Here is a 27084-nt window from a genome sequence, read left to right as displayed (position 1 = left end):
GCTACTAACAAATTATTGTTTACACCACTAAATCCCAACAGTCAGTGAACTGTGCTTAGGAAAAGCCCAAGGCTTTTTAACAGCACAAGCAAGAAGGAAAAAGAATAGCAAAGCCTATTTCCCCCTTCTAGATATAATTCCAAATACCGAGGCTATTGTGGACCTCAGCCCTGCGTGAAGAACAGAACAAGTAAGGGAATGACCAGCAGCAGGATGACAGTGAACTGCATCAGCTGAATGATGCAGAAAACCCAGATTCCAAAAGGAGACAACATCTGAAAAAAACCATTTGAACAAAAATTAGTAGAACTGGTTTTCCGAACAAAAATATTCTTAATGAAGACAGATCTTGATGATGTTATTTTTATGCACAAACCTCAGAAGTCCATCACAATTCACATACTACATGCACTTTCAGACGTCTCTGATGTATATTGCCTCTGTAAGCCACAAGGTGCCAACGCTGGGAGAAGAAGGAGCACAAGGTAGCTGCTCCAAGATGAGTCAACTGGCACTCAGATAACATGACAAGGAAGAAAGGATGGCAGGTTTTGCCTTTGGTCACAGGCTACCTACTTGATTCAAGTCTTGTTTTTTGATGAGTAGGAGTAAAATTCCCACTTCGAATCCTTGCATTTCTCTAAGTCCACAACAGGCAGTCTTATATCATCCAAATAAAATGCATATGCTTAATTACACAGAACACCTGGACCAAGAGAAACCGTACCCTAATTCTTACAACCTATGTTTATTCGATACCTCTTATTCCAAGGAATTTAATGATTCCTTTTCTTTCTCCACAGAAGCACAGTTCCCTCTAAAGTGGAAGGTAGCACCTGTGTGACAACTCAGATCAGCACAACAGCACTCTATACTCCTAAAGCTTAAGGAAGTCACCCTTTGCTTAAGCAAACCCAAGCTGCTGTACAGCCTAGTAAATTTTGTCTGTTTACTTGTTTTCTGAAATGGTAAGCAGCCAAACATCCCATTGAAGCAGAAAATTCTATTAATCAGTCAGTACTGTTTTTAGCTCTACTTGATATTTTCGTCTGGGCCATTCAGGAGCTGGGGCCCCCCTCTGAAACCCAGACAAACCATTAGTAGAGCCTTACTAGGGAAACAAATACGGAGCTCTGTCTTCCAGTCAAAAGAATCCTGTTTCTCTTTTCCTTGATGAATCCCCTTCACAGCCAAGATGCTTCTAATTGGATTTTACCTCAGTAAGACCCAGGACTTGCTATAGGAATAAGTAATTGTGCTGGGGTTACATTTCTTGGTGCTGTCAGGTCCCTACTGCTCTTCTCACCTGAAGCATGTAGCTGTGATAATCCTTAATGCGGTGCTGCCAGAACTTCTGCAGTGAGAGCACGCTGCCAATGCCCACTTCATGGAAGACTTGCTCCATGACATCAGGGAAAGGGGTGTGCCCAAGTCGAGCTTCCCGATCCACAGCAAAGCGCAGCAGTTTGGTGAACTTCAAGCAGTACTCGTGGGCGATATCTGTCAGGGTCTCCAGGACACTCTCATTGGCACACTCAAAGCCTGTGTGAGCCAGAATGGTGGCCATTGACTGGTAGAGAAGCTGCCGGCAGGAGGACCAACTCAGCTCAGTCACTGGCTCCCCTTTTCCTCTAAAAACCAGAAAATACAAAAATAGCACATCTCCAAAAACTGAAAGGAATGTATCAGTTGAAGACACATTGTCAATAATAAGATGATGTACAAAGGGAAAGCAGACTGTTTTAGGGTTCTCCACAGCTTCTCCATTACATACCCTTACTAAGTAGTTTTCCTATATCTGCTTTCCCTTCTTCCCATCCCTCCAGATCAACACTGCCAATTCTCATTTTCCTGTCTAATGCTGCAAGATTCCTTGGGTGATTCATGAATGTGGGATGCAAATCTTTTGAACCCTTAAGCAACTCCCCTTCCCATTCAAGAGCTTTTCTCCTGGAGATGTGAATTAAATGGGTCCTTGACACAAACAAAAAAAAAAGGCAATTTAAATAACAAGAATGCAAATCATTTCCTCTCTCAGTTAATTACATTTCTCTTCCTTATTATCTCTGATGTCACAGGCCCAATATTCAGATACAAAGGCTTCTGGGATAGACAAGATCTGAATTTATAATGCAAAAGACACACATAAAAAGCAAGAAATGGGATATACATACATTTCGTAACGGTACACTGTAGGCAATAAGACCATTTCCCTGCCCTCATTTCCAGTAGTCACTAAGCACAACACTCAAAGAAGGGTCCCCGTTATGCAACCTAAGAAGTGAACACCAGGCCCTGGGAGGAGCCCTGGAGAGGTCCTGCCGTAGAGCAGCATTCCCTGGCCTTGGGTTTGAGACTTCTCTTCCTGGTATTGCTAAGCAGAAAGGAGTGACCATGCAGGACAGAGGAGATGGAGAACTGACGCGAGCACTTCAAACATCCATTTACAGTCAAGCAACTGAATTTTTCATCAAAGTGAGTTAACAGACAGAAGTTCCACATAGGAAAAAGAGAAGATGAGATAAAGCAAGGCCTCCGAGAGGTAAACATATTTCTACCAGACTTCTCAATGCACAGTTAAATGCATGAGATGTATTTGCCCCTATCAGTAACACGGTCTTCAAACACTGATGTCAAAAAAAATCAAATTTTCTTTCTGCAAAGTATGGTATTTATATACTTTTTTACACTCCATTCAGCACCAATGGCAGAATTAAGCTAGCAATTTCACCCTTCATTTGTTTCTGATCAATTTCTTCCAACATCTCCCACAGCCCACCCTGAGATTCGCCTCGCTCTCACCCTACATAACTTGCGTATCACCACACACGCTTTCCAGTAACAAGGCCTGATTATACAGTACACAGGCAGTATTGATGCCTTGATAAAACTCTCACTACTCTGTCTCTCCAACAAGTGCATTAGGTACCCTTCAGTCTCTCAGTGAGACGCTGGGTCACAGAGCCTCAGCTCCCCCTGATCTTTGGAACCGACCTGTAGAAAACCACTGAAACACCGCAGTAAAAAAAGAAACATTTCAGGGGAGTGAAAGTGGAAGGTTAAACTTAAAGCTATCAGGACCAAAATCGTTCATTTTCAAGAACACCAGCTCAGCACTTTAAGATTATTCAAATAAAGGTGGGGATCACACTACATTAAGAGCTGCAGATGATGATATTTCTAAGTGGATATTAAGAGCAGTATATGGATCTCAGGTCATGGATTCATCCCAGTTATTAATTGCTGGAAAATGACTCACATCCCAATTCCTCCTCAATTATGTAACTGCTTTGTAAAGAAGACAGCAGGTGCCCTGACAAGATGAATTAAAAGATCATCAGTTCCCTTTTAAAACAAGTGTCTCCCATACTGGTTTTACATCTCTCTCACTCCCCCTTCCACCTCCCAGAGAAAGATTTCTGAAGTTCACAAACAGCCATATGTCTCATACAACACTGAGACCAGGAGGCTACAACATTAAAAAACAACCATCAAACAAAACCATCCAGAAAACAACCATCAAAATGTATGCCTAATACAAGGGATCTCTCCTTTTTTAATGCATATAAAGGACATACCTAGCTGTCCAGCAGCCATCAGCTGAGAGCATCTTATGGTACCAAAACCACCGAACACCAGACTACTATTAATACAGAGGGGTTGTTTAGTCTGGAGAAGAGGAGGCTGAGGGGAGACCTTGTCACTGTCTACAACTACCTGAAAGGAGGTTGTAGCAAGGTGGGGGTCGGTCTCTTCTCCCTAGTAACAAGTGATAGGACGAGAGGAAATGGCCTCAAGCTGCGCCAGGGGAAGCTTAGGTTGGATATTAGGAAAAACTTCTTCACCAAAAGGGTTGTCAAACATTGGAACAGGCTGCCCAGGGAGGTGGTGGAGTCTCCATCCCCGGAGTTATTTAAAAGAATGGTGTACGTGGTGCTTGAGGATATGGATTAGTGGTGGACTGGGCAGTGATAGGTTAGCAGTTGGACTCTTATGATCTTAAGGGTCTTTTCCAACCTTAACGATTCTATGATTCTATGAAATAAAGAGCCATTATTGACACTCTGCCACTCACTCAAAACACTGTGGACAAACTTAAACTAGACACAGAATTTGGCAAGCCCAAGCAGGATATTCAGCCACTTGTAAAGTAGAGCACAACAACCATTTAGCAATGCATATCACTGCTCAGAAGCAGCAGAGACTGTTATATCTCTTTTAAAGTCCTAGAGGAAAAGAAACTAATTGCCAGCATTAAAATGCAGCTAGATCTCTATGCTGAAAGGGATACAATCAAATTGAAATCTAATCAATTAAAGACAGAGAGAAAAGAAATTTCAGGTACTGTACTCAAATCCAAATCCCCACCTCTTGCTCTTCATAAGGTCAATCAATTTAGTTTTGTTTTTCTTATGTTTTCTTCTCTTGTTTTCCTGTTTCCCACAATAAGCAATAGAGGAAGATGATGAAAAGCCTGATTAGACAACAAAAACTGAAATATTTTTGTAGATGTTAACGGAAACCAACAAATAAGAATTTTGGGGTTTTTTTCCTTCATCTCCTTTAACTTTCAGGTACTGTCTGATAGGAATGCATAAACAAAAACAGCCATATAGACATATTTAAGATTAGAGTAGCTATCTAATATCAAACCTTCCCAAAAAGGACCAGCAAACTCCTTCTTTTCCCTGATGATCATAGCTAAAGAGCCTTCATCTTAGATCTCATCCAGATACCTAGCACCTAGAGAAGCACCCTCCCAGACACTATCATCATGGAGAATGCCACCTTCTGCAGCACTTACTGCTTTGCTGAAAGACACACCACCCAGCAACCACCCAAAGCCAGACCTATTTAACATACTACCAGGGTCATATAGCTGCAAGTAAACAAGAACACTTTAATCCCTATAATTCTGTCACCAGAGATTAACAAAACTGGCAATTCGGCCCGTGACTTGGCAGTGATCATCTGTACAAAATAGATAGTACGAAATTTATCACAAATACTGGCCAACTTGTCACTCTTCAATTCTGTACTTCCAATAGCATCTGTACTTTTATATATGGGCCACCAACACCAGATGATGTTCCAAACAGAAATCTACCTGCCAACCCACGAATTCATCAGGCCCAAAGCCCAGCCTTCTCCCGCTGCTGCCAGGAAACCTGCAACATGCAGAACTTCACAACAGAAAAAATGTCTGTTTATACCAAACAGACTTACTTTCAGGATTCATAAGGTTTCATAACTCACAAAAGGCCCATTTTCTGTGTCAACAAGACATTCCCCAAAGGCACCACAATCCATCCACCCAAGCTCCTCTCCTGTAAATCTGTTTTTCTTAGAGGGAAGAAGATCTCGTGGTTCATTTCCCGTGCAACTGTCTTCAGGGGAAAGTGTCTGGGCTAAGTCAGTACAAGGATCAACAGCTGAGGTTCATTCAACTGCTGTAATGGATTGAAGTGCTCTGCTCCCTCCTAGGTGAGCATAAGCTAGCAGCAGATGGAGGGAGGGATTGTTTTTCCTATGAACACATCAATTTTATGAAACATTGCATTGTGAAGTTGAATTTCTACCAAATGAGGTGCAACAAGGTCACTTCACAGCCATTTTCCCCAGAACAGCAAAATAAAGGAGAACATTGGAAAAAAACAGGATTATACTGGTCAGAGAGTGCATCAAAGTACACAGCACACTAACTCAAACCAGAAAGCTGTTTCCTTTTGGAAAAGGGCCTCTTTCCACCTCATCCTGAGTAAGCCTCTTTTAAAATATCTCTGCTATATCTACAGAAGGCTGCACAGGTATAAAAAGAAAATGCTCAACAGGTAATGGCAAGAAGTAATAGAGAACGTTTGGAAAATAGGTTGGGTCCCAGCGGCCCAGCCCAGAAGACCGGCCAGTTCAGGGGCTAAGACGAAGTGCTTAGTCCAGCAGGGGAAGTATGCTCCGCCTGCGCTAATTGCCATTGCTCCAAATCCTTCCCAGCATTAAACCTGCTCTCTCACCCACACGTTTCCCTACTTCTGTACAGACATTTCTTAACTACAATTCCTTCTGCCATGAACTGTCTTCCCGTTTCAAGCTCCCAATTTTGTTCACAGATCATCTTTCAATGCAAAGCACCCATCCAATATGGTCAGGAACACAAATAAGAGAATGGCAGAGAAATCCGTTAAGAAACCAACCATGTGCACACAAGAAAAAACATCTGAAAAGGCACGTAATGAGTAGGTTACATTTCTTTTGAAGACAGATCCATGCTAATTGGAGGAAGCTGAACAGAGAAGAAAGAAAAGCTAGCAGCTGTATTATGGTAAGAGCCTCCCGTTCAGAGACAGGTTCAGGTCTAGAGTTCCTTACTCATTCATCAATTTTGCTTTAAGCTTACCTTCTGTTTCTATACAAACCAAAACCAAACATTAACCCTTTATTGTGTATTCCAAGAACTGTAACATTAGCGGTTGCAAATCACCATGATCAGAGGCAATTCATCCATGAATACTAAAGGAACTCAAGAATGAAATAGCTGAATAGCTGCAGGGAGTCACCTCTTGCTTTAAACTGCCTTGGCTCATGAGGACCAGAAAAAAAAGTGAAACCATTTTCTTGAATAGCTTCAGAATAGATGTGAAGAATGGCAGGCTGGGAAGCCTGATATATTCTGGTGCATCAGGGAAATTCAAAGAGATTACAAGAACAGAATTAGAGGGCACATGGGTAAATATGATACACTTGGAAAGAGTCCAGACAGCTTTTGGAAATGGAAAACCTGCTTCACTAACCAACTAGAGTCCTCCAAATCCATCAAAAAGCAAGTACATAAGAGATCTCCACTGTGGAGCCCAGGTCTTCCCTTGAGGATCTGTGCCAGAATCGAGGTTTGTTTCAATATATTTATAAACAGTCTGGAAAAACGGAGGAGAGGAATAGCATAGTGATTAAAAGTGCTGGTGGTACAGATTTTGGGGGGTTGAAAAGACCAAAACAACTGAAAAATAGCAGAAAGTTAGGTTCTGCCTCTTCCTCATCTCAAAATGGATGAGGAGGTAGGGGTTACAGGTATGGGGCAGGGCAGAGGGAAGGAAAAGCAAAATGAGTCCGGGATATACCAAAATAAAAGACAAGGGTGTGGGGTCAAAGGGTGAAAGTGAGTAACAGGGAAACAGAAGAGGACGTGACTACAATAAAGAAACTTGTGGTCTGATTCAGGCTGGCCGCACTGATCTTTCTTTCTTCCTGTGTCTAAATATACCTATACACTGCTTCTCAGACCCAGGTTACTGCCAAAGAAAACAGAATTAAAATATGGATTTAGTCAAATACTGTAACTCTTGATAACAGCACTTCAGAAGGCAGCATAAGATTAAGCAGTACCACGTTTTATCAAGGAGAAGAACGGTCTTCCTTAAATTGTTTTTACACACTAAGAACAAGAATCGGCAAATCACATAACTTTATTTTTACTACTGTAACAGCAGCTGCTGTTCTTAATTCATTTAATTGTCTTTAAACGGTTAAGAACAAACATGCAACAACAAACTCAAAGCTTTCCTCCTGAAAAAGCATAAATGTGTTTGGTTTAGCAAGCACACAATTAAATTGTAGTCTACGCTGCAGCTCCTTATAAATCCACCCTCTGTCAGCCACAAAACATTTCATTTCAAAATTATCTATCCAGTTTTTTACAATCTAGTCCTTAAACTCCCCCATGTGGTTGACTGCTAAATAACATTTCTTTACTCGGACCCTAGAAACTCACAAGGGATGACAAAAAGACAAAGCAGCCGCCAAAACATGGACGGAGCCACAGGAAACTGAACATAAAGCTGAAGCCGCTGGGGAGGACAGAGCAGAACACTGCGGAGTTCTACTAACCACAGGGCCAGAAAGAGCAGGAGTCACGGGGCTCAGGCTTTATCCTCACGGGACTCGGTTTCCCTTCACGCCTCTAGGCTAATTAATTATTTCTTCCAAGAAGGATGATTGTGTTCCTCCACAAACAACACTAAAGAATTGCTCTACTGTTCAGACAGACTATGTTACCAAAAGCAATGTCATTCAACAAAACACATTTTATACAACCATTAAAGATCTCAGTTGCATTTAACTGATACATTATATTTTACTGACACATATTTCCCCCATTTTAAAAACTAAAATGTATTATCCTCTCCCACATCATGTTCATTGGGGCACAGCCTTTAATCTAAGAACAGAAAGTTATAGTAGTGAGGATTAATCCCTGAATTTAAATGCACACAACCTACAAAGTATCGTGAGATCCTACAAGAAATGCAACATCTCTATGCGAATTTAGTGCTCGTCAGAGGGCTAGACAGGGAGGTGGCGGCAATATTATTTAAAGATTGGCTGCAGAGGTAGAAGCAATGTAACATTCCTTTATATTTTCTCCAGCCCTTGGCTGGTGGAGCCAATATCAGAGACAAGAATGCCCTTCACCCATACTCATCACCAACCCAAACCAGACTAACACCAACAAACAGGGTGAAATGTGATAGTTACTACATCACAGGTCCTTCGCCACTGAAATCTTACAAATATGCTATCAAAACATCTTTTCAGAACCTACAACTAAACAGCCAAAACCTAGACATGCTCTTCTGGATTTTCAGTCACAATAAGGCAAGTTTAGTTGTCAGTAAGTGACCTAAATAGAAGAGACTTCACATCCTACAACTAAATGTGTCAAAATACCATTGAAGGTAGCAAAACCATTCACAAACATTCACTGTAGCACTGAGAGAAATCAGAAACAGATATCAGCACTACACATCTACGTTTAATAGACAGGAAACAAAAGCACATTTATTTTAAACAATGTGCACATTATCCATACAGCAGAAATCTAAATCCTTACTTTTTGAAGCCTGTTTTATGCTTTACATGTAACTGTTCGACCCTGCAACCTAAGGGAATCGACATACCTACACATATATTTAAGAACACTCAGCTTTCCTTCAGCCAATTACTAACCCAAAGAAATACCAACACACCTGTAGAAATCACTTTCTGGGTCACTGTGCCTCAGCTGAAATGGCATTTTTGGGGTTTTGCTATCCAGAGGAAGGAGGTCATCAGGGAGAGGGGGAGAGGCTGGACAAGATGGCAGAGGTTCGTTGTCTTCAGTTTTTATGCCCTCTGCTTGCTGCTGGTTTTGAGCCTGAGCCATGGCGATCAGGCTGCGCAGCCGCCTGTTGTGCTGGATGAGCTGAATGGTGTGAATTGTGAGGCTGCAGGGCTCCGAGGGGATGTCCAGCATGGTGGTTGGCCGGGGTTTATTTGCAGATGGCTGATGCAATGGAGGATCTTGGACTTCCACAGTACGAAACTCACGCTGAAGCAGGTCAAAAGAGCTGCGGTTGGCCTGGTTAGATGAAACTGGAATCTCACCCCAATATCGCAGCATTTTTACATCACGTATCGTAGTCAGACCCCAGAAGAAGGCTACCAAACACCGTAGTATAAAGGAGCCTTGTCTCAGGGAAAAACACTAAGATTTGGGCAACAACAGAAACTCGAGCCGGGATGACACTCTGAATAAAGCAAATTATGACTGTCAGGAAAGCTGTCGCTCAGCGCCCCTCGAAGCAGCGCGGTTTCCACGATGGCATCAGGACGCAATACGGGCACTTGACAGATTACACTGCTCCTGAGAGGGGGGAAGAAGAAACGCACGCGTGAGGCGGTAATTATTTCTGTTTACAACAGCGGCTGGTGTGGCTCCGCCCGGGCCGCGCCGGCACCTCGCTGAGCGGGACCCACGGCGCGCCGATGTGCGTGGAGGAGCCTCGGGGGCCGCACTCGGATTGCCCGCCGCCTCCGCAAGGCCCCGCCGGTCGCCCGCCCGCCCTCCCCAGGCCCAGCCCCGGGCCCACGGCTGCCCCGCACCCCGGCCCCTCGCCCCGACCCATGGCTCGCCAGGCCCGCCCGCCCGGTGCGGAGTCCCCGCCGCCGCCGTACCCCACAGCACCCCCGCACCTCCACTCCCGGCCGCCGAGCCGGAAGTCGGCCCCGGTCCTCCACCAGAAGCGGCTCCCCCACCACCAGCGCTCTTTCGTGCCCAGAGAACGGGAGCGATGGCTGCCGCCACTCCCGCCTCCGCTACCTCTGCCTCCCTCCGCGCCTCACCCCCCACACTACCCTAGGCCGTGGCTGGGCAGTGGCGCGACCCTCCGGAGCTGCGTCCTATCCCCGGTACGGCAGTCGCAACGGTGCTCGTCCCCGGAGGACTCTATTTAGGACCGGACCCGGGAAGATGGCGGAAGCGATGGAGGCGGAGGCGATGGAGACGGAGGCGGCCGCCGAACCCGCCGCCTTCAAGCTCCCGAGCCGCCCGCTGCCCGCCGCGCCCCGCGCCGTCGAGGGCGGCCCGTCGGGGCCCGGACAGCCGGCGTCCAGCCCGCCGGGTCCCCCCGTCCGCTCCGCCGCTGCGCCGGCGGCGCCGCGCTACGAGGAGCCGTCGTGGGGCAGCCAGCCGCCGGCCGGCGCCGGGTACGGGCTGGAAGTACTGAAGGGCGGCGTGGCGCTGGGCTCGGTGCGGCTGGAGGGCGGCAGCTGGTTCCTGGTGGGGCGGCTGCCCGGCTGCGCCCTGGCCCTGGAGCACCCCTCGGTGTCGCGGCACCACGCCGTGCTGCAGTACCGCGGCGCCGGTGGATCTCCCGACGGCGACGATGCCGCCGGCTTCTACGTGTACGACCTGGGCAGCACACATGGCACCTTCCTCAACAAGGCGCGGGTGCCGCCCCGCACCTACTGCCGGGTGCGGGTGGGCCACGGGCTCCGCTTCGGCGGCAGCTCCCGCCTCTTCCTCCTGCAGGTGAGTGGGTGGGTGCCCGGGCGGCCCCACCGTGCTCCCGGGGCCTCAGTCGGGCGATTCGTGTGGTGAAGGCTTCCCCGGGTCACACGCGGGAATCTCCATCTGCGTCTCCCTGGGTGAAAGCCTGGAGAGGAGAAGGTGAAGAGAGACCTTATTGAGCCTTTTAGTACTTAAAGGGGGCCAATAGGAAGGATGGAGACAATCTCTTTAGCAAGGCCTGTTGTGACAGGACAAGGGGGGATGGTTTTAAACTAAAGGAGTGTAGATTTAGATTGCATATAAGGAAAAAAATTTTTATAATGACTGTAGTGAAGCTCTGGAACAGGTTGCCCAGGGAGGTTGTGGAGGCCCCGTCCCTAGAAACATTCAAGGTCAGGTTGGATGGGGCTCTGAGCAACCTGATCTAGTTGAAGATATCCCTGCTCACTGCAGGACTAGATGACCTCTAAAGGTCCCTTCCAACCCAAACCATTCTATGTTTCTATGAAAGCCGTTTCTGAGGTGTGAGGCGGTTTGGGTGCTTTGGAAGCAGCCCAGTGCTGCCATGGTTGTTTTACCAGGGGAAAAGTAGTCAGCTGTAGGGATCTACTGCCAGCTCAGAGGTGAGGTTTGGGACTGAAGGACAGGGTGGGGCCAGGGGGTCCCCTTGCTGTATTACCCTGGTGAGCTGAGCATGGGGCAGCCCTGGGTGGGGCTCAGCATGAGGACAGGGGTGGCGGCTTCTGCTGGTGTGAAATTAGTGCAAAAGGCTTTTCTCTCCAACAGTATGATGTGTCAGGTAAGTTTCTCCAGCAGTATGATGCATCAGAAGAGTAAAGCACTAATATTTTTTTTGTGATTAAGGGGAGCCTTTATTAATAGGAACTTCAAGAGCACTTGGCATGCCCCGCACACAATTCAGAAGCTGCTTGTTCCCCAAATTCTCCTATGTGGCACTGCCAGAAATTTTTGCCCTCTGCCTTTAAAATACGGTTATGTTTGAGATTGATCTGACTACAAGTACATAATAAAGGTCGTTTCTTTTTTTCCCCCCTTTGGAAAGGGCATTCAAACTAATATATCTGGGGATGCAAACCATAATAAATGATCTAATAATTCCACTTTTTGAATAGCACTATAATGATTTATGTTATTGTACATAATCTGTGTGTGTTGAAAATACTTCTTTTTTTTCAAAAAACACTTCTGCTAAGTTACTGTTTGTGACATAGGGACCCAAAGAGGACCAGGAGTCTGAGTCAGAACTAACTGTGACTCAACTGAAGGCACTGCGTAAGCAGCAGCAAGCAAAATTAGAAAAGAGAATGCTGGGAGAGGACTCTGATGAGGAAGGCGAAAAAGAGGAGAGAAGTGAGAGGAGTCAGAACAGTGATATGACCTGCTCATGGGGAATGGGTAAGTGACAGTGCATAAATCTGCTGATACACCCTGGAAGGTCTTTAAGCCAGTTTTCAGTGAATACTAGGATTGAAATTCCAGCTGGATGCCAAGTGTCCCAATCCAGTGGGAAGTTCTTGAGTACATATTAATCCTTTTCCTTTTAAAAAGAAGAGTGCTGTGGCAAGGCAAGCTTATACCTGGTGAGAAGTATGCAAGAACTCCTTTTAAGAGGGAGAAGGTAACTTGCCCACGCTTATAAAAGGCCATGAAACAGAGTTTACGTTAATGCTGTGTTGTTTGTTCCTGTGATGATGTCCACATCTTAGCCTGAGAGGTGAAATTTAATTGCTTGAGACTTTTATGCAGTATAGCTGTCTTTAAATTTAAATAGGAATTCCACATCTCAAAGCTAGATAAATCGTAATTAATGAGATTTGCAGTACAAAATGAGTTGGTTTTTTGAAGGGAAATGTATAAGCACATAGCCCTTGAAAGTGCTGAAACTGCAGTGACGTTCATCTGCGGAGATGTATCTTATAACGGAATAACTAATGGCAAAAAGGAAGCAGGGTTTGGGTCTTTTTTTATTGGGTGCAGAAATAATATTCAAGTTACAGGAAATTATTTTAGGGTGATGTAGCTGCTACTTCCTTCAAACTAACAAAAGTTAAAATATACTGGTGTTCTCTTTCTAATGTTTCACAGGTGGGGGGGTTTTTTAATGCACTTTGTTGTCTTCTAGGGGAGGATGCTGAGGAGGACGAGATTGAAGAAAACCCTATTGCTATTGATTTTCAGGATGTACAAGATGCCTTCTATATGAAAGATCCTAGGAAGGCCTTACAGGGCTTTTTTGACAGAGAAGGTACTTTTTTCTTTTTTTATTAAATGTAATTTTTTCTATTTAGCAAAGTGTGATGTGCTCATGTTTTTCTTTGGGAATTAACGTGTGGGAGCTAAACTTTTCTGTTACATTGTGGGTAAGGTTTTTTTTTGTTTGGCCCATTTTTTGGGGCAGGGGGGCTGGCAGTGGTTTGGGGTTTTTGTTGCTTGTTTGGGTTTTTAGGGGTTTGGGTTTTGTTTTTTCTTTATTAAAACTTAGCTCGCCATTGTATATTTGAGACTTAGTTACTAATTCCTAAACTGGGAGTTCCAGAGAACTCCTCGTATTCCTCTGGAGTGACACACAAAGCACACCCGTGCTTTGAAGCTATGCTGAAAAATCCAAATCCATCAAATTCCACACTCTTCTGTTTGCAGATGGCTGTGATTCTGAGATAGAATTGGAAAGTATAAAAAGACAAAAGGCAGTAATGAATTGGTCTAAAATTTGATGGTTGCTAGTGAAAACTTACAGATGACTCACTAGCTAAAGTGAAAAATTAATCTTCAAGATAAACGATATCTGTGAATCCAGATTGCAAACTGTTGTTACTTCAATGTCATTTATTTTAATACATAAAGAGGCAAGATTGTTTTTTCTCTGAACTATGTATTCCTGAACAGGCCACTTAGAGTTTTTTTTGATCTGAAAAAGCCTTGATTGTGAAAAACAACTAAATGAGCATAATATCAACGGAAGATTCCATGGCTTAAAAAAACAGAGGCAAGTTCAGTCCTTTGATCTGTAACAAGGGCATTTTATCTCTTTTGTTTAACTGTGACATTCTTCTCTGCTGTAAAGATTATTCCTGCTGATTTCAATTTTGGTTACTACATCAACTTTCTTTTCCTCTCTAGGAGAAGAGTTAGAATATGAATATGATGATCGTGGGCACAATAGCTGGCTATGCAGGATCAAGTATGTATATCTCCATTCACTTTTGTACATAGGAGCTGATTTAATTGAACTCACGAATAAAAGCTGAAGGAATTACTTGTCTTGTCACAGTTGGCAAGAAGGCCAGCTGGAACTAGACCTAAGCTCTGATACTGAGAGAGAAGTTCAAGGATCAGTGCTTAGTTCTCTGTCTGCACTCCTTTCTGGTCTGGCAGCATTTGATTTTCCTCAGAGAGGAAAATTGGGAAAGCAGGAGTCTAGGCCCTTTCAGTGCCCCTTGTTTTGAGAAATACATGAAATTGAAATGCGAGAGAAGAAACTAGGAAACAATATCTTTCAATTCCTAATGGGAGAGAGAGAAAAAAAAATCATTCGTTCTATTGTGTACCCAGTTTCAATTCTTTTACATTATAAAGTGGTTTTTGATGGGTTCCTGCAAGAGGCCACTAATGTCATTCTTTTATAAGGCAGGATAAGGTGAGGTGGAAATTAAGTCAACAGGCTAGGTCTTAAATGCAGAGGTACAACATTGCAATGACTGTATTACTTAAGAAAGTTTTACTTTAGCAGGGGAAGTATTTATTACTGGTGTTGCATGGATGCAAGATACTGGCGCTTAAAATGATTCAGGAATTGATGTTTAACCTTTTAACTTCTTGTGTTCCCAATGGAATGAATACAGGAAGAATTATTGTTTGGACTAGCAAAACAAAACTTCTATGCTTTAGGAAATCCATGCTTGTCTTTTGATTGGTACTGTATGAAAACAAAAAGTGAAAATATTTAGCCCACAAAAAAAGACTAGAGTGAAATGGCAAGAACAATGCCAATGTGATAAATAAAATATCTGAGTAGCATCTGTGAAAAGCTCTTTGTATCTGAGCTGTTCTCTGATCCTTCAATCTGAACAGGCTGCCTGTGGATGATGCATCAGGGAAGCAGCTGGTGGCAGAGGTTCTCCATTCAGGAAAGAAGAAGGAAGCAATGATACAGTGCGCACTGGAAGCTTGCAGGCTGCTCGATGCTCGGGGAGTACTGAGGCAAGAAGCAGGTGAATAACTAGTCAAATGCTGTGGTCACTCTAAAAGCCCTAAATTAGGTATTTGAGCTTGCTATCTTGAATTTGTTTTATTGCTCAGTGGTATGCAAAGCATTGTTTCTTGCCTTCTCCATTATCTTTCCCAGTATCCCGAAAAAGGAAATCAAAGAATTGGGAAGATGAGGATTTTTATGACAGTGATGATGATACCTTCCTTGATCGAACTGGTGCTGTAGAAAAGAAGCGACTGAACAGAATGAAGAAAGCTGGTAAAATAGAAGAAAAACCAGAGACTTATGACTCCCTGGTAAGAAGAATTATTATGACATGCCAGGCTTATTCACTCATGCATGTGTTATTACTAAGAAGGAAAATAAAAAATATTTCCTGATCTTTCTGTGTTAGCTTGAACCCTGATATCATTTCAGACCTTTAGCTCTCAGTTGGCCAAGTTAGAATAAAATAGTGGGTTTTTTTGATTTGTGGACAATATCTGTAAATACCTGAAGATATTGCTTACTTCATTCTAGTGGAAGCAAACTACCTTGATTTTGCCTGTATAGTGTTGCATTCTACTTGGTGGATCGCAGCAGTGGGTGAATGAAATAATGGAACAGGATACTTTCTTTTAAAAGAGTTTTAAAGCATCAGAACATAATTGCAAACTTTCAAGTGCACAGGGCACATCCCAAAGAAAGATCTTATTCTGCATCAAAGAAGCAGCAGCCTGGACTGACAGGCATATGACAACTAAAAGTCCTACACAGGCAATAGGGTGTAGGCGACCAGGGATAGGGAGGGTTGGAGAATCACAGGGGTGGTATAACATTGCTGCTGAAGCATTATACATATTTTTGGGGTTCAGAAAGAAAATTATTTTAACAGCATGTGAAAGGACAGCATGTTAAGTTGTTTAGGAACAATCGAGCCTATAATTTTTTTCAGCTCAGAAACTCCTGGTCAAAGATCAGGAATAGAAAAATGGGGGTAATTTGATAGGATATTTGAGTAACTCCTTTTAAGAGGATTTTAAGACGATAAAAAGATCTTCTAAGCATGTTGTTCTTCATAGGTCACAAAGCTAAAGGAAGCTGAAAATGAGCTTTCTGAGATAACAGAGAAGCTGAAGGCTTCAGGGAAAGGTAAGGTATGAAGTTTATTTGATCATAGTACTTTCCATAAAGAACAATAAAGAGATGAAGGTATATCTTATGGATTTCTGTCTTAAGTGCTTTTTTTTTTTTTTAGTGTCCACTTTTCACAAAGGGGTAGGAAGATTTGCGGGACACTGAGGTAGCTGGAGAGGATACTTAGGCTCTTCATCAAATAATTTGTGTACTCTGTGTGTATAGTCACATGCTAATGAATGCAGCTTTTTCCAAAGCAAGCAGCATCTAAGTTAAGGTAACGAGATGAGTACAAGTTCCTGGAGGGTGAGCATTGTTACTGTGAAACTGACCCAATCTGAGGAACACCTTTTTTCCACTCCCTCCAAAACCATTTTTAAGGCAAGAGCAAACAACTGATGGAAAAGACAGTATCTTCTCTCACTGTAAATGCACCTTAAAAAGGAAGGGTGGGAAGAGAGAAATGTGGAGTCAAAGCTGTTGATGCTTAGCCCATACGTTCAGTGAACTTGCTAGCTTATGAGGGTGCTGATCAGGTTCTAGGATTCTGCCTTTGCGTACGAACGCAGAGCCTTTCCTAAGCGGTGATTGTATCTGGTAGTGCGTTAGATTTAAAAGCACACTATACAAATAGCTGTATTTTGCTTTCTGTTACTGATTATGTCTTGTGGAATAAAAGGAAGACATAAAGGAAATGTGTTTAAGCTGGTTCTTCATGCAAAAACCTTTTTAACAGAGTTGGCATTAATAAAGGTTGCAATGTCAGTTTGTCAGAGGAGTTTCTTTCCAAGAAACCTAGCAGCAATCTGACAGCTGGGCTACCTTTTGTGCATTATATGTGTATCTCTCTTTCTAGTAATTCAGCTCTACACCAAAACTCATTTGTATCAACATTTTTGGTGGTGATGGATTATACCAGATCACTGTTCAGAAAACAGTGCTGTTCCACAGAGCATTCTAACTGATGGGTGGGTTCAGTGTGTTTGAAGGAATTGTTTTCAGCATGACTGTTCTGATAAGTAGCTAACGATTGACTAGCAAGATAAGCTAATGCTTTATGTTGTCTGAGACATGTCTTTCCAAGCTCTCATATGTTATGACGCCTTTGTTTCTGCTGGTATTGTTTTTCAACAAGACTGTTAAATCATATTGTAGTAGAGGCTGGGAGGAGGAAGAATCAGTTCATTTATAGACTTCTCCTGACACCATATAATTCTGATATATGTTATCATGGTTTGGTAAATTGCAACTGGTTAGACAGCTAGTTTAGAGCCTTGGAAAAATTGCAGTCTCAGCACTTACCGTAATTCAGAGTAATTCAGTATTGGATAGGAATTTCCTAGAACTAGGTCAGGATAAAACATAGCAAATATTGCATCATCAGTTACTTGTGTGTGTGTGTTCTAGATACTTGTGTGTTCTCTTATTTCTTTGGATGATTCAAGGTAATCGCAGGTCTTGAGTACAAGTGTAAGCCAGGAAGCATGCATAGTGATCATGGGTGATTCTTACCACTGTTATGAGCTGCCTGGCAAAGCTGCTGCATTGCATACAGTTCTAAAACCTTACCACACTTTTGCTTGCTCTAAATGATTATTTGTAGCCTAAGTGCAAGAATGTAGAGAGACCAATGAGTGAATGACAGGCTAAATTGCAACATCTCTTACTAAGCACTTGGAGGAATTAAGTGGTTGTCTAAAAAATCACAGGAGAAGTTCAGAAATGGTTCTCTGGAGTTCTTCAGAACTAATTACTGACGGACTGACTTGGTATCTCTTGTATTTGATTTTCATTCAGCTGCATGAGTGAACATAGAGCTCTTGAGCGCTTCTTTGGTTGCCAGTTCAGAAGAAAATTACCAATAAGTTGATGGTGCAGTAAATAGCCCTATAGCTTTTTTCCGCCCCACCCACTAGAATATCAAGTATAATAGCTTTAATAGATTCACCTCCTAGCAATGTCAAATTTTACTTCAATAGTGTAGAAAACTGCTGCAACAGATACTAAACGCTAACAGTAACCCTGTAAGCTGAACTACCTGATCTTAGGCACTGCTGGTGGCATCAAGCAGAGAGCCCTATTTGCAAGAAGGGGTGATCTGATTCACTGAAGATCATTCACTGACTGAAGCACTTATGCTGTTCTGCAGCTAGAGAAGCGAGCTGTGGAACTATACCTTTAATTGTTTGGAATTATTTAACAATTTGAAATTTGGTGTTTAAATTAGATGATCGTTTTGCTCAGCTCCTGCCTGCTAGAGTTTCAGACTCTTAGTTTCGTTGATGTTTTTTGTCTTGGTTCATATAAAAAGTTATGAGGAAGAAGAGTATTTCTGTCTGAATTTCTTTTATGACATGTTTTGTCGTCATTTGTATTTGTGTGGAGGTGGATGCTACAAATCTTCAAAGCCTCTTAGTTCTGTATATCTTTGGAGAGTTACTGTTGTGGCTTTCATACATTTTAAATTGTAACCTGTGTTTTGTTCTAGATCAAAAATATCCTTTTCAGTTTAGTCCGCTTGTAAACATGAGACTTAGACTTTTCTCTAAATATTTAAGTCATGTAACACTGCTTGAATATGTACTCTTAACAATAACTTACACTATTTTATTTGTACACATTTAAAATTTCAAATGCTACTTAATTAGCTCAAGCTGAACTGAAAATAACTCATTGATCACATAATTATGCTTGTGCATATATAAATAAATGCTTATAATACAGCAGATAAATATCAGATTTGCTACTACTTTGCATATAATATTAAAAGGCAGAAGACTGCCTGTCAAAAGGCTTGTTAAAATTCTAGCAACAACCTTTTTCTTTGTTTGCCTCCAAGTTATTTTTGAACACCATATAAAAACTTGTGAAGCATTGTTCAAGGCCAAGAAATGAGTTTTTCTGGTTTTTTTTTTTTTTTGTTTGGTTGGATGGTTATTTGGAATCCATGTGTTAGAATTCTGTATTTATTTTTCTTAGTCATTAGAGCTTTAGTTTTTCCACCTGAGTTCTGTTGTAATTAGTCACATATACATAGAATTATTAATATTTGAAATCAGGTGGAGTAGTGTCATTACTCTTTTCCAAGTAGAGAGTAGTGTTTTCTTGTTAAAAGTCAAGTCAAAGCAAAGGTAAATTTTGTGTGATTGGCCTAACATATGGCTCAGTCATCCAGGGGTAGGAGGCAGCATCATGTGTTTGATTCATTTCGAGCTTTGCAAATGTTATTACATAAACATGTCAGGAAAGCCAAAATGGGATTCCCCATGCAGTGGTGTGAGATTCTTTGTAGCTCTGTTTATTTTAGTTTGTGACTACAAAAAGAACCCGTAAACCACATTTTTAGGGACAGCAGATCTTGAAGCGAGATGAACAATCTAGAAGAGACACACTTACTCATAAAGAAACATTAAATTCTAAGAGAGGCTTTGTTATGAAAGGGGATTAAAGTTTACTGTCAGGCTTTTGTTAGGAGAAATGCTTTAATATTTCCAGAGCTAACATACTCCATTATTTCACCATGCAACAGAAACTTGCTGAGAGGGTAGTTGGCGCTATATACCTTATTCCCTAAAGGTAGGACTTGGATGAGTACAGCTCTCATCTCCCCACCCGTAACAATATGTATCTTCCCTTTATCTTGCCTAGCTCAGTCCCAGCCAGCAGCTCAAGATTCCTTGGATGAATTCATGACTGAAATAAAATCAGGATCTACCTTAGACAGTGTGGCACGAAAGAAGCTTCACTTGAGATCATTTGAACTGAAGAAAGAGCAACAGAGACTGAAAGGGTTAATAAAGCTTGTCAAGCCTGCAGAACTGCCTGAGCTGAAGCCTCAGTAAGTCTTGGCTAAAGTGTAAAACAATTACTTTCATCTTTGTTGTATCCCTGGGCAGTTGTGCAAGCCCAGTAAATAAACACCTTTCCAAAGGCAAAAGCAAGGGCATCCCAAACTACCTGGCTCATCTCTTTAAAGAGCTGCTGTGACTTTTGGTTGTTGCAGCATCTATGGTTGAGGCAGATTCCCCACAAGGCGGGAGTATGATAAGCCCACTCTGGGAGGATTGGGGTGGGGGGGATTGGAAGCATGGTGTCAGCTTTTTTAATATTTTTTTTTTTTCCCCCAACCTGCATCCAAAAGGAACTAAAGAATTTTACTGGTATTATAGACAACATGAAAACCACTTTCACTCCATGAAATGTACCTGGAAATCAAGTGTAGTGGCTGTTCAACTATTGCCTAGCAGCGCTACTGCAATTTAAGAGGGTGTGTGCTGGGTTCATCATTTGCTAGTGGCAGCTTGATTAGACGATTAGTTAATTAATTTACTTAAATTGAGGTTTGCCCTCCGAGCGTGTGGTGTTGTGTGTGTATATATCCACATATGTATGTTACATATATACGTGTGTGTATGCAGTTGAATTTGAGGGAGTCTGTGTGGTACAGACTTTTTTTTTTTGCTTCCTGTTATGGCAAGTGCCTGAATCCTTCATTATGTAGGATGGAGGAGTCGTCTCCTGCAGCTTTCTCCTTGGATGTTGCAAATGAGAGGGGAAAAAAGGATTTTTATATATCCACTTCTAATTTGCAGATTATTTTTTTTGTCTTTGTAAATGTAAGACTTGTTTGATACTTTGTATTGTTTTCCTTTGTATCTGATTTTTATTAGGAGTGGGAGTTACAGTCTGGAAGCAGTGAGCAAGCCTAAAAAGATTACCCTGCCTCTCTTTGGTGCAATGAAAGGGGGGAGCAAGTTCAAGCTGAAAACTGGAAGCCTAGGGGTAAGTTAGACTGGTAAGTGCTGCAGGTTAGAGGCTATTTCTCAGACATCTCAGGCTATGGGAACTGTAGGTGGCAACCATGTCTTCCCACACGCATGGAAACAGCGTGGAGGCGCAAGCCTGCAGCAATAGAAGGTGCACAGGGCAGCAAGCAGTGGCTATTGGATGTTGTTTACTGCCAGCAGTTGCCATTCCGTGCACTTGTACAGCCAGTCTCCTGGGGCAGAGCTGCGGTCAAGAGGCAGTGGATCAAGTAGAGGCAGTCTGGGGACATCAGGCTGAACCACTGCTAACCAAAGCTGGTCTTTCACTTTCTTTTGTTTTTCTTGATCTCATAGCTGAGATCACTTCCAAGATTGATTCAGTTTCCAGTGTCCCTGTTATGAAAAGACTGTACTGCTTGTCTATGGACTGGACATATTTTTTCATTTTCCATCTCTATTAATAGCTTTTCCTTAAAACCTAACTATTCTTCATCCTAAGAGTGTTTCCTTACTAGATGTCTCTATACTAGTAATATGTGTGCTTTCTTCTGTAATGCCTATCTGTGACACCTATCTCCATTTATCTCAGCACTGATGCACAAGTCTTTCTCCCATAGAAGTTGCCTGTTAAGCGTCCAGACATCCCTGAAAGCTTGTTAAAAATGAAAGATGATGGACCAGAGGAGGAGGAAGAGGAAGAAGAGGAAGAAATGGAGGAGGAGCAAGAAGTAGAAGCAACAAACAGCAGAGCATCAAACCTGGAAATGAAAATGTCAGCAGAAGAAGAAACAGGAAAAGAAACTAATGCTCCCGATGGTTCTTCTTGCAATAACAAGAATCTGGAATCCCTTCAGGATGGTAAACCATTGGTTGTGATTTTTCCAGTAATGAAGCTGGTACTGTTACTGCTGAATTTTTTCAGAGCAATGTGAATCTCCTAAGGTTTGAGTCACGGGTTCTCCAGCAGATTTCTTTTGCATAGATTTTTGCCATGAGTCCAGAGTCTGTGTGCCAACAGCTGAGTTTCACATGGTTCCAGCTGAAACTCTGCTTGGCAGTCGGTTTTTTATGCTTTTGGTAAAATAGAAGAAATCTCCGGGACTCAGGAAAGGTCAAAATAATGATAATTCATTAGAAGAGTGTCCATAGGAAAACAACTACAGTGTGTCATTGTCGGGGAGAGTGACTTCAAAGGAAAACAAATGTCTGTGTAAAGCTTCAGATCCATTTGTAAGGAGGAAAAATATTTTTAAAAGTGGTAATGGAGGGGTATCTGCCTTGTATCTGTGTGGTTCATCTCCAATCCCTCCTTTTCTGTATCAGCTTGATGCATTTGAAAACTCAGTAATTCTGTTTCTCAGTAAATGACATGTTTGATGACAGAAACCTAATTCTAACTTTTCATCTTAATGCTGGACAGGTTGCTCTTGAAAAGTATGTTTCAACTGGTCACAAGTTTTTCTTTAATATTGTATTGCAGTGGACTTGGTGGATGAAATAAGTTGCAGGACTTTGAGAGAAGAGTTCTTCCTGAGGCAAATGTAGCTAAGAGTTCCCTTTTGTACTTTGTCTCAGATGCTGGCGCTCAACTCATCAGAGTTACTGCAAAGTGCTCGCTTAGCTCTTTTTTCTTTTACAGGGGTTCATTTTCTGCCTGAGCCAAAGATACTAAGGAATACATCTCAGATAGGACCCTCACAAGAGAAATCTCAAGGTGAGCAGTACAATTTAGACTCTATGGTACAGTAGCATGTGGGTTTAGAAACTGTCTGAAGGACTTACTGTCTTCTGTCAATAGAAGGAAACTAAGACTAATCTAGAGCCTAAAGACTCTAGAACTGAAATGAAGGATATTGTTTTGCTTGGGAAGTGGTAAGTGTATGGTGGAGGCAGGTCACTTCGACTATGTTTCAGCTCTCCTTGCTTTTCATAGTCATTAACTGCTTTGAGATCCTTTGTTTTGAAAAAATAACATGAGAAGAGAAGAAAAAATATTTTAATTTAGGAGCATAAACGTAATGCTTCTCCCCTGCTCCCCCCCTTACTCTGTTGCAGTAGCTCTTAACGCTACAGCAGGACAGAACTTTCTTTTGTAAAGTGACAAATACTACATAACATCAGTTAATAATCTGTTAATGACTGAGATGACCCCTCCACATGTTCACAAAAAAAAATATCAGATCCTCAAAATGAAGATTCTTTAGTGTACTGAACACGGAGGAGTTCTCTATGAATTTCTATTTTGTAATAACTCAGACTGTTAAGAATGTCATCCTGTCCCCATCATCTCAGCCATAGGCTTAAGCCACAAGAGTCTCAATATTTCACAGATTAAGTGGCAGAAAACCAAAGCATACTTCCATCTCTTTCGTAGTCCTCTCACATATGTTACTGTAAAGTTTCGGTTTTGGTTTGTTTGTGGTTTTCTGTTGTTTGGTTTTTTTAAAAAAACTGTTGGTCCTGCACATTTCCTACTGTTTCCTTGTAAATCAGTCACTGCAGTGATTACAGATTGAGAGTATTTTTTAGAAAATAAACATCTGCCATTAACTAAAGTGTGTAACAGAATCCCAAATAGAAGACCTTATTAAACTGCATCCAGGTAGGTGGTTGACAGTGTATTAAACATAAGTTAATAAATCTATGAAAAACAAAAAGCTGTTTAGCAGTCTTAAGTATGAATTTTGTTGTTGTGAGCTGTCTTGGATTGCCTCTTGGATATATCCATTTTTACATTAACTTGCTTTAAGCTTATTTCTGATAGAATTGGTCATTTGTGGTGTGTCACAAAACAAATCTTCTTTATTCCCAGCATATAAGGAACCTGAAGACACATCTGAGAAAGTTAAGAAAATTAATAGCTCAAGCAAGGTCAGTTTATGACACCATGACCCCTGCAGCTTATGAGTTTCAGTACGCTCTTTTTTTAGTGAAATATTAACAGTTTGAGTACGGTTTGGTGATAGTAGTGCTTTTCTGCTGACAATTTATTTGTGGTGGCCATCTAATTTTAGCCCTGCACCACTTACTTAAAGAAACTTAACTCCCTGCAGCCTGTGTGTGCTAACTGCTGCCTTGTTAGTCTTGGCAAAGGACCCAAGGGTCTGGTAGACACAGCCTTTAGAATTGTCCTTTGTTGCTGGCCTATAAAGCACGTTGTTAAAGAAAGCAAGAGTAAATTTATACTGTTAAAGCCCAAGTTATACTATTTCTATGAATATGGGAGAACAAGGCAGCTTCTCATGCTGAGGCAATCAAGTCAGCACAGAGCTCGCTCTAAGACTGAGCATTCTCCAAATGCCAGATGGCTTAGCTGTATTCTCTCTGCCATCACAAATCACTTTTTCCACATGCTGTCTGCCTTTGGGCTCAGATCTTGCATGGAAAATACCAACCAGAAGTCAGCTTCCCCCCCACCCCTCTTTTAATATTTGAGGAATAACTTTGAATCATGTAACACTGGAAAAACAATTCTAAACTGACTGTTCACAAACCATATTTAAAGATTGTTCAACTCTGCAATCTAATGTTTTGGGAAACATTTGTCTTCCAAAAGAACTGTTTTAGAGGTTAATTTGGGGAAGGAGAGTTTTCTGAGGGAATGAAAAATTGCTTCAATTGCATAACCTAAGGCTGTGTCATGATTCTACAAAGTAATGCAAATCAGTGGTGAGTAACTTGGCTACATTTTGGGCTCTTAAGTCTTGCACTCTACAGTTGTATTAATTTTTTTTTTTTTATAACTACTTGCAGTTGTTGAAGGCAAAAGTTGTTGAGAAAATAATACTGGTGTGGCAAAACTTAAAAATCTAGGGACAAAAAGACATTACTGTGCCAACATTTGACTTGCAAGTGACCTGTTTTGGTTTGCTTTAAGCACTTCAGTGACGCCAGTGACACCTGACAAAATTGGGTTTCCTTTTCCTTTGAAAAACTAAATTATCTTTATATAACAGCTGAACTTTTATATACTCTAGTTTGAAAGTCAATTTAAACCCAAAGTTTTCAGTGGGATTGCACACTGAAATCAGTAAAGCACTTGAAAATCCTACTCTAAAGCTTTTCCCTGCATAAAGAAATTCTGTGTTTGAATGACACTACCAAACATTAGGATGACAAGATTAGATTGTCTAGAGTGGACAGTTAGCAGTGGTTCTGTTTTGAGGGGGAGATTGGACTGGACGACCTCCAGAGGTCCTATCTAACCAGCATTTCTATTATTCTGTGACTCTACTGGGAATAAACTGGACCTATTTGAGAGTTTTTTATATTTCTGCTTTCCTCTGTATTATTGTTTTCATTCCTTACTCTCAGAAATAACCCTCACCTTTCAGTATTTGCCTCTGAATTAACGAGAGATTTAGTGGCTGTGACACATTGCTGGAGGGGAACAGACCTTAAAAATCTTTTCTCCTTTTGCAGGTCCAGCAACCTTTTTTCTCCTCACAGTACCCAGATGATGACCCAGACTACTGCATTTGGGTCCCTCCTGCAGGTAACAACATTTTCCCTACTGTTTTTAGTCTTATAACTCAAGAATCTACCTAATGAGTAGCCAGGGTGTCCTTGTAACTTCTTGAGGAACAAGAATTCAGGAACACTTTACCCAGAACCTGATGTTTTCTGGCATGTTATGCCCCATATTTGTTGTACGGCCACGCAAGTCTTGCAGTGAAATACAAACTGCATCTGTAGTAGCTTCATCTCACAGGACAGATACACCTCAAGTTTGTTTTTCAGTTTTATGACACCTGAGGGAGTTAACTCCATTCACACATAGTGATATGATGATCTACTTGAAAGACAAGCTCAAACCTTCACTGGAAATAAATGTTCCAGTAATCTTAGTATTCTCAGTTTGCACAGAAGTCTGTAAAATCTGAAAATCTTCTTTGCAGATTTTTGCAAAAGTCATTGGAATACAAACTTTGGGTCATGGATTTTGGAGTGAAGTCTTGGTAACACTTTGGTGAAGGCACTGAATAATCGATGCGTGCATCCAATATACGTTGAAGTTGAACAAACTTTTTTACTTTAGTTCCAGAGTGTTTTTAGCTAAGTGAGCTTATTCTTAAACAGTGTAATGAATTTTCAGTTTCTCTAAAATGAAAAATTAATTTTCATGCATTGAGGTTTTTATAGTAAGTTCAACGCTTAGCTTTCATTTGATAGATTCATTACAATAATTTTTATAAGGCTGTTGCAGGCTTATAATGTAGATAGGCTTCAGAGGGCATAAGAAAAGTAAGAATAACTTTCACTGAGGAAAACTAATCTGGTGAATCACCCTTCAATGAAAAGACTGCACTTGTCTGACATATGAATCCACTGGAACGAAATATCTGATTCCGTAACTCAGAGGTCTGATCTGGGGATAGCCAAGTGAGCTGTACCCGTAAGAGGGAGCTCCTTTTTCTCTCTGATTGCTAATAATCAGACTTATCTCCTAAGCTGGAATAATGAGGACACCAGAGGGGGACAAAAAAACCAAAGAAACATATGATGTAAACTTGACACTATTAGTATGGTTAAGAGGAATTATAAGTCTAAACCAAAAGACAATTTAAATTATAATATCCAGTCTGACTTTTTATCCTCTTTGTGCTTGTCTGACTGGTGCTGCCTAGAGACTATTTCATACTTGGGTGCACATTTATCTTGGATGAGGGAGGGGAAAAAATAATGCAACTCTTCCTCTTTGTCCATTAGGTCAAAGCGGTGATGGCAAGACTCATCTCAATGAAAAATATGGCTACTAAGCTTCAAGGGCCCGGAGTACATCTGAGGTTTGAAGGACTGCTCTGCTTTGGACTCTTTCACCACATGTTAAGTGAGGAATAAAAGAGTTGGTTTTTTAGATGCTGTTCCAAATTTAAGGGCATCAACAGCCACTCTGGCTGTTAGCTCTCCCTGCATGTTCTCTGTCTTCCAGGTACTTTTTTTAAAAAAAGACCACACATTCTTCTGTCTCTTCTTCCACTTTTAGCCTTGCCCTTTTTATTTGGCTTAAATCTGTAGGCTCACCTTTCCTTTTGTAAATAAAAAAGTTTAATAAAAAAACCCAAACAAACAAAAAAAAACTCTGTATACTTACACGCTGGATAAAATTTATTCATGTTGGGTTTCTGCAATTAAAATGAGAAACACTA

The 27084-nt window shown here is 41.6% G+C and overlaps 2 protein-coding genes across 2 annotated transcripts in view; one reads left to right on the top strand and one right to left on the bottom strand.

Annotated features, from left to right (window-relative positions):
* The window catches only part of SUPT7L (SPT7 like, STAGA complex subunit gamma), a 16639-nt gene extending 6500 nt beyond the window's left edge, over window positions 1-10139 (bottom strand). Inside the window, exons 1-3 of the mRNA XM_075089124.1 lie at window positions 10006-10139; window positions 9021-9676; window positions 1307-1631 (exon numbers count right to left, since the gene is read on the bottom strand). Coding sequence (XP_074945225.1) covers window positions 1307-1631; window positions 9021-9433 — 738 coding nt within the window. The 5' untranslated portion in view covers window positions 9434-9676; window positions 10006-10139. The remainder of the gene's footprint in view (window positions 1-1306; window positions 1632-9020; window positions 9677-10005) is intronic.
* Window positions 10103-27084, top strand: SLC4A1AP (solute carrier family 4 member 1 adaptor protein). The gene is made up of 14 exons (XM_075089123.1): window positions 10103-10843; window positions 12055-12238; window positions 12966-13088; window positions 13964-14024; window positions 14915-15054; window positions 15189-15349; window positions 16115-16184; window positions 19818-20007; window positions 20840-20951; window positions 21553-21793; window positions 22575-22649; window positions 23748-23806; window positions 25358-25430; window positions 26645-27084. The coding sequence occupies exons 1-14, from the start codon at window positions 10283-10285 to the stop codon at window positions 26692-26694; spliced, it is 2100 nt and encodes a 699-aa protein (XP_074945224.1). The 5' UTR covers window positions 10103-10282; the 3' UTR covers window positions 26695-27084.

This window comes from Phalacrocorax aristotelis, chromosome 3 (genome assembly GCF_949628215.1).
Source record: "Phalacrocorax aristotelis chromosome 3, bGulAri2.1, whole genome shotgun sequence".
In the NCBI taxonomy this organism is placed as follows: Eukaryota; Metazoa; Chordata; class Aves; order Suliformes; family Phalacrocoracidae; genus Phalacrocorax; species Phalacrocorax aristotelis.
This window is presented reverse-complemented; position numbering and strand designations above follow the sequence as displayed.